This window comes from Marmota monax, unplaced genomic scaffold, assembly GCF_021218885.2.
Source record: "Marmota monax isolate L192 unplaced genomic scaffold, Marmota_monax_Labrador192_F-V1.1 WCK01_AAM20220418_F8-fsc00001, whole genome shotgun sequence".
Taxonomy (NCBI): domain Eukaryota; kingdom Metazoa; phylum Chordata; class Mammalia; order Rodentia; family Sciuridae; genus Marmota; species Marmota monax.
This window is the reverse complement of record NW_026693777.1, coordinates 15,078,853-15,094,022: the sequence shown is the minus strand read 5'-3', so window position 1 is coordinate 15,094,022 and position 15,170 is coordinate 15,078,853. Positions and strand designations below refer to the sequence as shown.

General features: G+C 40.4%; 1 protein-coding gene across 4 annotated transcripts in view; it reads left to right on the top strand.

Annotated features, from left to right (window-relative positions):
- Trim9 (tripartite motif containing 9) overlaps positions 1–15,170 on the top strand; it is a 100,870-nt gene that overhangs the window by 47,358 nt on the left and 38,342 nt on the right. For all 4 annotated transcript variants that reach the window (XM_058584526.1, XM_058584527.1, XM_046461388.2 and 1 more), the window contains exons 2-3: positions 2,391–2,486; positions 5,089–5,211. In XM_058584526.1, the coding sequence (XP_058440509.1) occupies positions 2,391–2,486; positions 5,089–5,211 (219 nt within the window). The remainder of the gene's footprint in view (positions 1–2,390; positions 2,487–5,088; positions 5,212–15,170) is intronic.

Sequence of the window (15,170 nt, the reverse complement as noted above, 5' to 3'; positions counted from 1 at the left end):
TAGGGTATAGCTAAAGGAAATAGTTAATTAGGGGCGTGGCAATGGGGTATTTATTTTGTATCTTGAGAGCACTCTCTCTCTCTCTCTCTCTCTCTCTCTCTCTCTCTCTCTGCTTTCTGATTATCATGTGAGCTGTCTTCCTCTGCCACACTCTTCTGCCATGATGTTCTGCCTCACCCTGAACCCCAAGGAATGGAGCCTGCTGTCTGTGGATTGAGACCTCTGAAACTATGAGCCCTTAAATAAACCTTTCCTCCTCTCCAGTTGTTTTTGTCAGGTCTTTCAGTGCAGCAGAAAAAAGCTGACTGAAACGCCCAGTAAAGAATTGAGTCGGCTTTTTTCAACTCTAGGCTCAATGTGTGATTTTTCTTACTCAGTTGTGTTGGTCTACCCTCTGGCAGTGTAAGTGATGGAGAATATTCTCCAACAGATCCTGTTCCAGGAATCTGTGCTTTGGATCTCTCCAGTCAGCAGGTGTTTGTGTAAGCAGTAATAAAGAAAGCAGTTAACAATTAATAGCAGCCAACATTTATTAAGCATGTACCCTGTGGCTGTGCTCCAGCAGGGTTCTGGGCTTTAGACATAGTATCTCATACAATGTCCACAACACCCAAGAATAGTAGTAGTATTCTTCTCATTTTATGGAGGAGGTAAAACTATGTATAAAAAGTTGAATAGCCAGTAACTGGCAGCATTTATGAGATCTGAATAGTTGCCTTAATCACTAACCTGTATTAGCAGAAGGTTTCAAAGAGATGAATGCATTCAACCCTCACAAACCCACCGACAAAGTATTATTACTATTCCCATTTTTTCCATTGGAGTAATTCAGGCACAGCTAACTTTATCAAGGCACACTTAGTAAAGGACAAAGCCAGAATTTTAACTCTTTCAAAATCTGTTCTTTTTACCATCCCACATTGCTTCCTCCCAGCATTTGGCATACATATTTTTAATAGTCAGTACCCATTCTGTTTTACAGTTATTAAAAAAAAGAGTCAATAGCCTGTTTTATTTAATAAGGCAAATATAAGAGAACATTCACAGGACCAAGAGATTTAATTTTAAGATTCTGTCCTTTTATTAAAGAAAAAAATGGGTAGATAATACATTACATTGGCAAGGAGGAGAACAGAGTTTAGTTTATCCAAGGAGGCATTTTGGGAAATGGAGTCTGTCACAATGTGAGAGACAGAAGGATATGACCAAGCTCCTTGGAGGTGGAATTTTGTATCAAATACAATGCTCATGGCTGGAAGTGGGGAAAACTCCTGTAGAGGGGACTGGAGTTTTACAAGAAATCTAGTTAGTGGTGGGAGGCTCCACTGCTCCAAGATGCCATCGGATCCAGGCTCCTTTTTTCCCCATCCTTCCACCAGATATTTATAAATATGATTGAAAGACTATCCTATAAAAGCAATGCACACAAATCTTTACCAACAAGGACATTTTCTAGTAATGAAGAGCCTTCCAGGATTTTTTCATTGTCTTCCCAACTGATCTTACTTGATTCATCACTGCTCCACATGCCAGTGAGAAGACATCACAGCCATCGTAAAGTCAGGAGCCGAGGGAAGAGGCTGCACCAGCCACACCAGTCACATGTCAGCCAAAAAGCTCTCTCAGACCATTCCAGCCCCCAGCAGACTTCCACTTACATTGATCAGCAATGTGTGTCAAGGCCACCCTAGCAGACAGTGAGGCTGGGAGAGCAAGTGTTTACCTGGACACATTGCCTTTTCAAGGGAACAGCACCCCTGTAGGGACAGGGTGGTGAAGAAAGTCAGAAAGGGAGCAAGACTTGGTTAGGAGGCTGGTGTGGAGAGGTGTTAGGGCAACAGGGCCATCATGGGAAGAGGAGGGGGACATTGATTGGATGAAAGGGGGAATGAAATCCTGCTGTTTATCTTTGTCACCACATGTAAGTGGCCCCCAGGGTATTGCACAAGAACCTAAACCTTTCTTCTTTATTCTGTTCTTGTCTCTCTTCATTCTTTCTGACCCAATCCCAGATAATAGCTCTTTGAACTAAATAATGTCAATAATAATCATATCATCCGATTCACTGTTTTGTTTGTTTATCCTTAGCAAATAATAGGTATTACATAAATAATCACCTAATTGGAGATGAGGAAAGTCTAGATATATGTCAGCTCGTGAGGCAAAGGCCAGAAGTTTTCACTGCTTTTGAGAAGAAACTCCTCAGGAGCCCCTGGAAGGGAGTGTGGACACCATTGTTGATGGAATCTGTATGAATCAATGTCAGTTCAATGACCTGACCTCAGACAAGCAGGTTGACAACTCCTGGTCCCGGGGTCTTCCTCTCTGAAACAACTCTGTGTGGCCTTGTGTGATTAGAACTCCATGCTTTCCCCGCTTTCTCTTCTCAGAGCCAGCTCTCCCAGGCACTGAATGGATTGTCAGACCGGGCCAAGGAAGCCAAGGAGTTTCTGGTGCAGCTCCGCAACATGGTCCAGCAGATCCAGGTATCAGCGTCACCTGGGACGGAAAGCAAACCCCATGGGCTAATGTGAAATTGTGGGGGTGTTTGTGTCTTCTCCTTTATTTTTGTGTTCTGGGAAAATTCCTATTTTTTGTTTCCTGCCCTGTCTCTTTTATACATACAAACACACAGAGAGCAGCTTCCAACCTGCCCCTTTTTGAGGTGCTTGCCTTTTGCCCACAAGCAAGAGACAGCCTGGGTTTCCAAGTGGTTCCTGTCTTTTACACTGTAGTCCTAATTCCCTAGTAGCATGTGTGTAAAAAGAGGACTATTTCTTTGTAAATTCTAGTTGTTCATTTCTGAGTTTTAAAGCCCTATACATTCCCAAAACACCTATAGTAAATACATCTTATTTAATATTAACAAGCCACATTTTCTCTAGTTTTTTCTTCCTTTCCTTCCTTTTTTTTTTACTTATTTACCTTCCTTCTTTCTGTTCTTTTTCTTCTTTCTTTCATTTCTTCCTTTCCCATAGAAATGCTTCTCCTCTAGTTAGATACTTGGATATTTTCCAGCCATGATCTCTTGGTGACTATAATTTCAGATATCTTTATCTGGACACAATGACCAGCAAGCAGGTCATTCATCATTTGAGAACTCATAAATTATCTACAGTAGTAAAAGGGATAACCTATAAAAGGCATGAGACACTAAAATAATGAACCTTTTCACTGTTTGCCATTCTGATGTTTTGAGGTTTGCCTCATAGAAATAACCTAAACTCTGGCTTTCAATATATTGGCTTTCTGAGTTAACATTGAACCCATATCAAGGCAGAAATGGCTTTTTTAAAAAACATAACCCACCCTTTCAAAGCATTACACACTGATTTTGCCCTTTTTTGGCATGCATGCCTATGTTAAAACGTTTGATTCCCTAACAACCCAACGGTTTTGTACACTTCCTTCTGTTTTTCAAAGCCATGGAGCTTATCAATCAGTCCTTTCTTTGCTTTTGCTGGCATAAAATGTGCAGACCCAGGCTTGCCTCTTTCTTGCCTCTTCATCAGAGCAAAGCTTTCTTTCTGCAAGAAAAAAGTAACAGAGACTTCCAGGGGAAAGCTCCCTCCCTCCCAACCTCCTTCCACCATTTCCCTGCATGGGGCATAGAGAGTTCTTAAATTATGTTTTCAATGGGTGTTCCCTGAAAACTCAAAAAAAAAAAAAAAATGATTGCCATGAAAGCCAGAATTAGCATCTATAGATACATTACTCAAGCAATTACTAAAGCATACCTTATATGAAGATCTTGTGTTTGAAAAAAAGTTACCAAATACCTATCAGTGGATTATTATATAGATATAGTTCTTCATGACTTTGGGAATAAAGTGTGTTATGCTAAACTGTTCCTTCCTTGCTATTCCCAAAACATTTACAATTTACTTAACACTGGGCTATTTTTTTAAAAAAAGATGTTTATTTTTTTAAAAACTTTATTTTATTTATTTGTTTTTATATGGTGCTGAGGCTCAAATCCAGCATGCTAGGCAAGTGCTCTACCACTGATCCACACTCCCAGCCCTCAACTGGGTGCTATTTTTAAGAGCTATTAATACATATGTGAGTATTTAGTTTTCATTTGCTATAAATTCTAATTGTGTTCAGATTATAGTTTAAGAATCAAAATTGCGTATGTAACTTATTGCAAGATTATTTTGCCTAAATGCCTATTATTCAGTGAATTGCTTAAATGAAAGACATGTATGGATTTAAGTCAAGTAAAAATTTGATATCCTGCATTTAACTTAAACATCATAAGGAAGCTCTAATTCATTTAGCACAAAGTTACCTTTCCACATATATTGCTTTATACCTGATGTTTACAGCAAAGTGACCCTGTTACAAACATTGATTATTCTTCACTATTACTTTCCCTAATGAAAGGGACAAGATCTTTTGCTGATCATTCTTATTTCTTATAAACTTCTGTTGTCATTAGAGTATTGTTTAATGTTGAAGACCACTGTAACCCTGTCTTCTTCCTTCTGTTGAATTTAATGATTCTGTCTCCTACATTGACCATCTACCACTCCACTTTGTTGCCACCCTCCACCACACAGAGCTGAACACATGTGACTCACTGTGGGACTCATGTGCCACTCTACAAGTTAAAGTTTGTTTTTTGGTTTTTTTTTTGGTACTCGGGATTGAACCCAGGGGCACTTGACCACTGGGCCACATCCCCATCCCTATTTTTCATTTTATTTAGAGACAGGGTCTCACTGAGTTGCTTAGTGCCTCACTTTTCACTGAGGCTGGCTTTGAATTTGCAATTCTCCTGCCTCAGCCTCCCAAGCTGCTGGGCTTACATGTGTATGCCACTGTCTTAAAGATTTATTTTACTGACTATAATCCAACTTGTGGAAATGGTTTCCTTTTGATAAAAATGTAAGCAATAAAAACTTTTTGATCTAAATTAAACACTATAGAATGAAGTTTATCCAGTTATTTTAAAAATACCAAATGTGCTCTGTGAACAGAGTCCATTTCCACTCCCTTTGTCAGAGATGCCCTGTCCACATGTGAATGAGGGAGCTGTGTTTTCTCTGGCAGCTCAAGTCCTGAGAAATGTGCTTTCTCACACAGGAGAACAGTGTGGAGTTTGAGGCCTGTCTGGTGGCCCAGTGTGATGCCCTCATCGATGCCCTCAACAGAAGGAAAGCTCAGCTGCTGGCCCGTGTCAACAAGGAGCATGAGCACAAACTGAAGGTGAGCCCTGCGCTGTGGCGAGAGCGGAAAGCCCAGGAGCCAGGCTTCCAGGGGCCATGATGGACAAGCTGGGAGAACTCCCTGCCCTGGTGAGGAGGGCATGATACCCTCAGCCCTGTGGCCTGGCCCGATAGCAAGCAATCCTGCCATTCACTACTAACTCCTTCATTTTCCTAATCAGTGTTTGTTGAATGACAGCTTTGAGTACAGAAATAATAAAATTAGTTAAAATCCCTACCTTCATGGAGCTTGAATTCTACCAGGAAGGGCAAACAGTAAGCAAGATAAGTAAGATATGCATTATATAAGTAAAAAGTGCTAAGAGGGAATAAAAAGCAGGAAAAGGAGGTGGTGAGTATTAGGGATGGGGGTTGAAACTTTAGATAAGGTGGCCAGGGTGGTCATACCAAGGCAAAAATGTATTTTTGAATAGGGAAATTGTATCTGTACTTTCTAGAAAACAAACAAACTTGTCTGGATTTCTAAAGTGAACTTTGCAATTGGGCAGGTGTGCAGACTTATATCACCACACAGTGAACTTGATTGATGACAGTCTGGAACCCTAACGGCAGGTTTGGTCCTCCTGGAGACAACTTATGGTCTATCGATTGCCCCACTGGAGCAAAACAACAAGATGTGAGAGCAAGGGTTAGATGGCAAGAGTGAAGCAGAAGGGAATCCAGCAGTGGGCAGTCAGTTGAGGACTTTACATGTGGTCAGCAAACTCAGGGTGTTTCTCAGAGAATGAGTGGCAGGCAGGTGGTGTAAGATATTGTCCTGGGATTGGGGTGGAAAGAACAATAAAGTCTGACCAAAGTTTCTCTATTGAAGCCAGGCATCAGGAGGTTCAATCATGGACAACAGGGAGTGGACACAGCCTCAGAAGGGCTAGTGATTGGTCAATGACCCAGTAAGGGGCAGATATCACCTAGCAGGTCTGGAACAGGTGCTAGTCACTGGAGAACAAGAGAAGACCCATTTCTAAAGAATGGGATTCCAAGAGGTAAATCTTTGTCCGTGGCTAGTGCAAACGGTTAATTGTTTGGTCATGCAGGGAAATTCTCAGGGAGTTACAAATTTTACCTTTAAACCAAGCTCCGGGACGGCTCCTCACACTCGGTGCCTCAAGCTCCCCACGGGGGAAGCGAGGTTCCATGAGAGAGGCTAGCAAGAGAGTGCTATCACGCTTGGGAGTGGGCTTTTATTGGGGAACTCTAAATTCTGGGGAAAATCCTGTCCAATGAAGATCAAGGGGAGCAGTGTTGCAAGGTCAAATGAGGTGATTGGGTCCCTGAGGTAGTGGAGAGACACGCCTCTGCCCGGATACCGTTCTGGAACCCAAGAAGGACAGGGAAGTCCTGCCACATCTGCTACTGGACACCTCAAAACACCCAGCCAGGGAGTAACTCAGTCACGTGCGAGGTTGGTCTCCCACAGTAAATCAAGGAAGAGTTTCAAGAGTGAAGAAATAAGTGACCACAGCTTACAAGATCTGGGATTGAAGCTTGGTGGCAGAGAAGCTTTGAGCAGGACAGTACCCCATTGGTAATTACTAGAAACAAGGCAAGAAACCAGTTACTATCTGGAGCATGAGACCTGGGCAAAGCCTGCAACAAGACTGGCAGTGCCAAGCCCTGAGCAGGAGAACTGCCAATCATTAATGTGTGCCCCACCCTTGTACCAGGACCCTGAGCCCCAGAGAGCTCTGTTTTGAAGACAGGGAGCCACATAGCATAATAAAGAAAAATGTTTCCCTGAGGAAGCTTCACAATTCATTACAAAGGTGAACAACGGTAAACAAACCCCAAACTCCAGCTTCCTCCTCCAAGGCTCCTCTTCTACTTCCCATCTGCATTTTATCAAGATGCATTTAGAGCCACACACCTGTTTCTTCCTTCCCCAATGTCAGGGAGTAATGTGGTGGGAACACAAATCTTTCTTCCCTGCCTTTGAGAGTTGCCTGGCTTACACTCTGGGGGTGAGGGGCTTGTGGAATTAAGGCAGGCAGGAGGATAAGATTCCTGATGAAGTTTGCCAGCCTGACCTCCAGCTAGTGCCTCCTTGAGTGCTGATTACAACTGCACACTTTTATCAAGGAGAGGAAACAATGGGTTGCTGGATAAAGGAAATTGCATACCATGGAATTAGAATCTGAACCTTAAGTTTAGAAAGAAAATGACCAGGGCTCTAATGTTGAAAGAGCCCTGGCCTGTTGGTTTGGACAGCAAACAAAAGCTGGTGATCCTAACACTGCTTCCAGAATGACCATTAATGTTTCCTGATTGTGGGTCTAACTAGAAGACCTTCTTAAGTTCATTTTAAAATGAACTTGGATAAAAAAAATGTGGCATTTATACACCATGGAGTATTACGCAGCACTAAAAAATGACAAAATCATAGAATTTGCAGGGAAATGGATGGCACTAGAGCAGATTATGCTTAGTGAAGCTAGCCAATCCCTAAAAAACAAATACCAAATGTCTTCTTTGATATAATGAGAGCAACTAAGAACAGAGCAGGGAGGAAGAGCAGGAAGAAAAGATTAACATTAAACAGATACATGAGGTGGGATGGAAAGGGAGAGAAAAGGGAAATTGCATGGTAATGGAGGGAGACCCTCATTGTTATACAAAATTACATATAAGAGGTTGTGAGGGGAATGGGAAAATAAACAAGGAGAGATATGAATTACAGTGGATGGGGTAGAGAGAGAAGATGGGAGGGGAGGGAGGGGGGATGGTAGAGGATAGGAAAGGTAGCAGAATACAACAGTTACTAATAGGGCATTATGTAAAAATGTGGATGTGTAACCGATGTGATTCTGCAAGCTATATTTGGGGTAAAATTGGGAGTTCATAACCAACTTGAATCTAATGTATGAAATATGATATGTCAAGAGCTTTATAATGTTTTGAACAACCAATAAAAAAAAATTAAAAAAAAAATAAATAAAATAAAATAAAATGAACTCAAGTTTCTGAGCAGAACCACACTCACTCCAGTTGCATGGAGACTTCAATAAGGACTGAAAGTCACAAGAAGGGGTTGGATTTCCTAGGGAGGAATCCTCCTCATGGCCTGTACATGCCTAATCCATAAGGTGTCTAGCAATGAGGAGTTTTACTTAGATGGCTCTTGGTGCCTCAGTTTCCAGTCTCATCTCCCAATGTCTATGATTAAGTTATTTGCTTTTGAATTCCTTAAAAGGCCCACCAAACTGTGATTCATGACAATATGTGTACTGATTCCTAAAATGGGGGGGAGGAAAGATACAAATGCTTTTTTACCCAAAGAGTTCCTGAAAGTTTTGTCATGTAGATCTCAATCTTATAGATTTATCTGGAACAATCTTGAAAATAGTTCTGTTCCATAAATTTTTTCATTCAAGATAGTCAGATTAGGTCTGAACAAAATTATTTTTTCCATAATTACCATTTTAAAAGTCTGAATTAAAATCTGGAAATGTTATGACGTGTGATTCTGCAGTTGCCCAAACAGTAACACAGAATAGATATTCTCCATAACCAAGTCTCAGCTTTAATAATAGCAATAGCTAAACACTTTCTTTGAGGCAACACTATATAAATTGTGCAGTAGGGATCAATTCAGTCATTCCCACAACAGCTCTATAAGGTCATTATTATCATTGTCTCCATTCTAGAGATGAGGAAACAACAACACCATGATATTAAAAATAGGTCCAGAGTTTGATTGCTGGTAACCTGACCTCAGAGCCAGAACCAGAACCACAGCATTATATGGTATCTGGCCAAAGTCTCTGGTAGAAGTACAAAGCAGAGAGTCAGACTTTCCATCAGTCAGCCAGGACCTAATTCACATCTGCAAGGAGACAGATGCTGTGTAGGAACACAGGTAGGGGAAGGGACCCAGGTGACTGACTATGGATGAATTCTGCCCTTACAGAGGTTACAGTTCAGTGGAAGAGATAAGTCACAAAGGACTCCAGCATAGGTAGTGAACAAGCTTCCAGGAGAGGTGGCCAGTGCCATAGAAGTTGTGAGCAAAAAAGTTGGAGCTAAAAGCGTCACAGAGCAGCTCATGGAAATGCTGGCAGTCTGACTTGTAGGAGGAGTATGTTTATAATCAACCACTGCATTCTTGCCTGCAGAGCCACAAAGCTTCCAGAGAAAGAGAGTGAGTAGCACAGTGTGTCCTGTGGTCTTGCTCCATCCAGTTAGACTTGAGGACCGATGGACATTTTCCGTTTCCATTACCTGTTTCAACATGATTAAAAATTGTCAAGATAGTCCTTCATTTTGGCCTCCTTCTGAAAAGCAAAATTTTATTGTAATGACAATTCTCAAAATATTATTGGAATCACACAGCACTGTGTAAAATAAAACTATAAATGTCTTTGGGAATTGAACTGGACAGCTAGAGATTTCACTGCTAAGTAGCAAAGTAACCATTATCCAGCCATACAATTTTAACTTCTCCTCAATGGAAATATCTTTTTATAAAACATAGCAAATGCTTTCTAGCTCCATTACACAGAAAATGGTGAATGGATTGTGATAAGTCATGTGGCAACTCTAGTGGCAGCTCCAGGTTTTCTATATAGGAAAGACAGACAGAAGGGCAGCAATGTGAATGTAAGAGGAAGTCAAAGATTGAAAAAGCAAAGTTTATCCATGTCAAAGAATGGCAGAGGGATATGAAAAGCTCCCAGTAACCCCCATTTGGTGCCACCTGTGCAGGACAACACCGTGAGAATATCAGTTATGAACTGTGCTGTGTGTACAGATGTAGATGGCACCAGAATGGCTTTAACTCATCACTGGGACTCCATGTGTCCTGTAACTGTGCTCTTTCCCTCCCCTGATAGTCCACCTGTGCTGGGTGGGCTGCCCTGACAGAGCACATCAATGTGCATGGGCAGAGGCAGCTGCCTGCCCTCATTCCACCCTACCCCTTCTGGAGTTCCCTGCCCCAGACCTAAAACGACTGCAGAAATGAGAGACAGGTGGCTGGTTTTCCCCAGGGCAGCAAAGCTGTCCTGTCTTCTGTCTGGAGCGATTTGTTTCAGGGCTGTTTTCAGCTGATTGTATCTGTCACTGCATCTAGAAACAGCCATCAATGCTGCTGCCGTCATGAAGACTGATACGGGCCTCTACATCTCCCTTCCTCTTCTTTGTCCTCCTGCCTTTTCCCTCTCTTGTCCCTTTTGTTGCTACTGAGATTCATGAGAAAAGACTGGCCTTTTATAGACACCACTTGCTGAGCACAGTACTTCTTTCTGTCTTTGCGGGCCGACCCATCCTTCACTTTACTGGGGGATAATCTTATGTTCTTCCGCTTCCTGTTGGCTGTGTTCTCTGAGGGCTGCTTTTTTTGCTAACAAAGAGAGAACTGAGTTGTGGGTGTCTTTTTCTGGCAAGTTTCTCTCCTTGAGCAATTCAAAAGGCCAGGGATGCTGGAAAGAGAGTGTGTATTTACACAGTCTTTGTAATCTGCTCATGTCCTTCTCTGAAAGCACTGACTTTAACAGGTTTATAATGATCTTGGTCCTGATTCCCAGCAAGATGGAGCTGAGTGGGTAGGAGCCTGGTGTCTGTGCATAGAGACTCCCTTGACAGGTCACACTCTTACTAGATCTCTTACTCTGGGCAATTCTATCACTTGTTTCTTTTATCTGTTTGTAAAATACTGTTAAAAATAGTACTGTTCTCACCTCATAGGTCATTGTAAAGCATTTATCACAATATTCAATAGGTAAGAACTGTTAACTGTTGCTACCACTGAGAAAGAATAATTGGAAACAAAGTTTCATCCAACAAACTGAAAAAGTGTTTCCAGGGCTTATTTTCCATAATACCATAGTTCAAAGAATACAATTTTCCTATACAATGGTGGTATTATCTCTGAAAGTGGGGAATTCTTTAATGACCTTGAGTTATAGTTGATCTTTCTATGAAAGACTTCACAAAGTTTGGTGAGCTATTATAAACTAAAAAAGGCAAAAAGGCTTTGAGACATATGCACATGTGGCCATATTTTAGGAATCTTTTTTGATATGTAAATTATAGTTAATATTATCCAGCAGTTTGAAAAAAAAAATTGCTGGGAGCAAATTGTCTATTTCTAGGATGCGATAAACTAAAGCAAATGGAAGGAAAGAATATTTTTGAACTTCCAAGAAATAGTAACTAGCTTATATTCAGAATTAGTTGGCCAGTATCTCAATGATTTGTAGAGTAAGCTGGATCCCCAGATTCTCATCCTATCTATAACACCATGTTAACATCCTCTCAGGTCTTCCTTAGCTGTGTAAGGTTCAAAATTTCCTCACAGAGAATTTGTGACAATCTAAAAATAGGTCATGAGTGACATCTATTTTTTTTCAGAAACTTTTCATATGTAATTTTCTTTTTGTAAGCTTCAGGTAATATGTGGGAATTATTTTTGCTTGTTGCATTCAGAATTTAAAATAATTCTAAAATCATCATAAATGTGTTCTCTCCAATATTTTAGAATAAACTGATGATGGATTGAGGAGCACAAGGTAATATATGTCTTCTTGATTGCCTTTCAACTCTGAGATCCTCTGAAAGAAAAAGATGTTATAGATATTCATAGTTATTCTGGGGAAGATCTAATCTTTAATTTCTATGTGTGGCTGGTAAATTTAACATACCAATAAAATTACTCAATCAGGATGCTAAGAGATAATGCTCAAGTTCACTGATTTACAGAGCTTCCACATTTACAGAGGGCCTCTGTGTGCCAACTGCAGGTATGAATGCTTCATTCTGAGGCCTAGTATACTGTTGGGTTTTGTTAGAATCATTTTAATTATTTTCATCATTATCTTTGTCATCACTCTCCATGTATCACCTGTCACGTTCCCACTATGTTTGCAAATAATTAATTATATATCCATATCACTAAGAGTACAAATTTCTATTATGAATACTATTGTCTTGCAAAACTGTTTGCCTCAGCTATTTTGCCGTTGCTTCCTATGAGGCAGATAACTCTTTGCTTCAGGAATGAGAGGGAGAGAAATCCTGACCAAACTCACAAAAAATCTTAAAATGATTAGATATGATTTAACTGGCTACAGCCATTGCTAGCAAGAAAAAGTAGCTTATTCAAGCCAAACACCAGCCTGAACCCAATAAAACTAATGGCAAAGAGTCCAGATAGTCCATTAAAAAGAAGAAATTTGGAAAAATTAGACACCTGGAACAACTCAAAACCTCCAGCTACACTTAGCAAAAGTTGGTAGGGGCTAACTCTAATAATTCAACTACAGTAATGACTGATTCGAGTCCCTTAGTAATGAGGAACTCCTTTCCATGTTTCACATGGCAAATTCTGTTGTCCTCTGCTTCCTATTCTGTGGGAGCAAAGGTCACAGGGTCTGTGTGGATAGAGCAACCAGAGTTCCTATGGAATCACCAGAAAGCCACCACACACAGCTGGGACTCCCCCAGGTTACAGGGCACACCCTTCAATATCTTCAAACCACACTGGCAGCATCAATGAAGGATAATCTCAGAATGTTTTTTATACCCTTAGCCTGCACCCAGATATGAGTGATACTCCTAACTTCCAGCAGGCACCTGACTATACTTTGAAGATGATGGAATAATCCACCATGGTTTACTGCATCTCACATCCTACAAAACAACATACTGCATAGCCTTAATGGCAGCCCATCGCTGATGGTGACTGTTGTGTGGGGGTGGCACTTCACCAATGTGCTCACCTCTCCCACTGACTTTTATTTCTTCCCTCATTAACTTCTCTGTACAATTGTACAGCATTCTGTACACTAACATCACTCTTTGCAAGTTCCTTTAAGTTTTTGTTGATAAGGCCTCTGGTGGAATAGAAAGTTCACCCTCTGGAACTGAAAGTTCACAGCTTTACTGTTAAAATCTTGAGCCTTCCTTGAAACAAGTGCATGTTTTATTTATTTAATATAATCCTTTTCTTAATAAAAACTCAAAGCTTCAAACTTGCCTTTGAAATGATTGGTTGCCAATGTAGGTAAAACATGTGTAGAGACGACAGTATCAAGAGAATGGGAAAAAATATTTGCCTTAAATCTTTTGAATGAATAATAATGTATGAGAAACTTATAATGTTTTTCCTGAATTTAAGTTCTTTTGTGTTTCAGTGATTACAATAACATAATAGATAATATTATACTCAAGGAAAAAACAATTCCATATTTTACTAAATGAATCTAACACCCAAAGCTCTTCACCTTGAACTCACACGTGAGTCAGTTCAAAGCATCAGTTGGTCATAGTGCCTCAGAACATTATGGAACACATGGAAACTCTCAGATCCACACACACACACACACACACACACCAAAAAAAATGTGGAGAACAAATCCTTCAAGCTTGCATCTTAAAAGCATGTGTGCATTAGTGCATTAAGTAGAAACAAACAAACACAAAGGATCAAAGGATTACCCTATGCTCAGAGGGAATCATTTCAAACTGTGATCCAAAGGCATAGGTTATATTATGGAAGGAGTTTTTGAAACAGGAAAGAGAATGTTAGCATTTACTTAGACTAACAACTTACAAGTGGCATCCCTTCTGATTCCATGTTGAGATCTAATATTATGATTAAAAATATTTATTCAAAAGAATAAATAAAGAAAAAATTTTAAAGAGCTACACATTGTCAAGGTCAAATTTAACCTCAAGTCTTCCTGCCAGTTGTGTCATGAGAGCTGACTGGAGGAAGGAGACTGGCCTGTGAGTGGGGATGTAGCTGTGGACAGGCAGAACCAATTCTACCTTTGTATTGTACAGCTCCTCTGGGTTGCTCCACTACTGAAGTGGTGTGAAAATTCAAGGGACACAACAGTCCATTCTCAAACTCTCCTTTTCTGAATGGGTGCCAGCATCGTATCCTGATACAAGAACTGAACTTTGTAAGTGTGCCATTTAACAAAGTAAATCTATTCTAATGGTCACTAGACACCTGCCATCCAGAACAGATGGTGACCCTGCTGAGAAAATTTTGAAAATTTTCTCTGAAATTATGGACTACAGATTAATTCATTGTCCTGTGAGAGCTAGCTTAGGCTGTATGTAGTGCAGATAAAAGCAGAAAGAGTGTTTTCCTAGTGCCTATTTATTATGCCTTTCTGGTTACTTGCACAGTTCCTAAGAAAAGAAACTCTTGAGTCCAGCCAACTGCAACCATGGTGCCAAAGCATAGAAATGAAAAAGAAAAAAGGAGATGGCCTGGCTTCCTGTGAATTATTTGACATAAAAACACACCAGTGTAAAAATACATAGTAATAAAAAGTGATATGAATAAAAGTTGGGAAGGTCACAAGTAAAAGAACTGATAAAAGACTTGGCTAGAGGAAAAAAATATTTATACTTTTAAAAGATCTAATTATTCATCTGATTTCCATAAGATGGGAACTCTTGTTCAATTTTTTTCAGAAACTATAAGTCAATTACAGTGCACCCAAATTTCTGCTCCGAGAAACCCAGTTTAAGCTTTAGCAGTGATTTTATCACAGGCTGCTGTGATCATTGTGGAATGGTTGATTAAAACATAAAAAGAGCCAAACCACTTGTAGCAGCAATGGCTCTTGAGAGAGAGAAACTCAGAATAGTGAATCCTCCCATGAAGCTTGAGCCATCGAATAGAGGGCCCACTGGCAACTGCCTGCTGAAACTCAGAGACTCTCCGGCTGTGCAACAATTAAGCTTCTCAATGGGAGGCAGAGAACCCCTTACTCAGAAACTCAAAATAAACCTTGATCCAGAACGAAATTTATAGAAGCAGGCATGGAATTTCATAAAGACTGAGTAATGTTCTCATTTCAGTACTTGTGTGTCATAAAATTATCATCGAGCTAAATCTCCTGGAAGGTAAACACAACATTTTAGTCTATCTTATCTCAAAAGCAGATTCCTGTTGGGTTCCTGTGTTCTGATCCACTCTGTACTTGT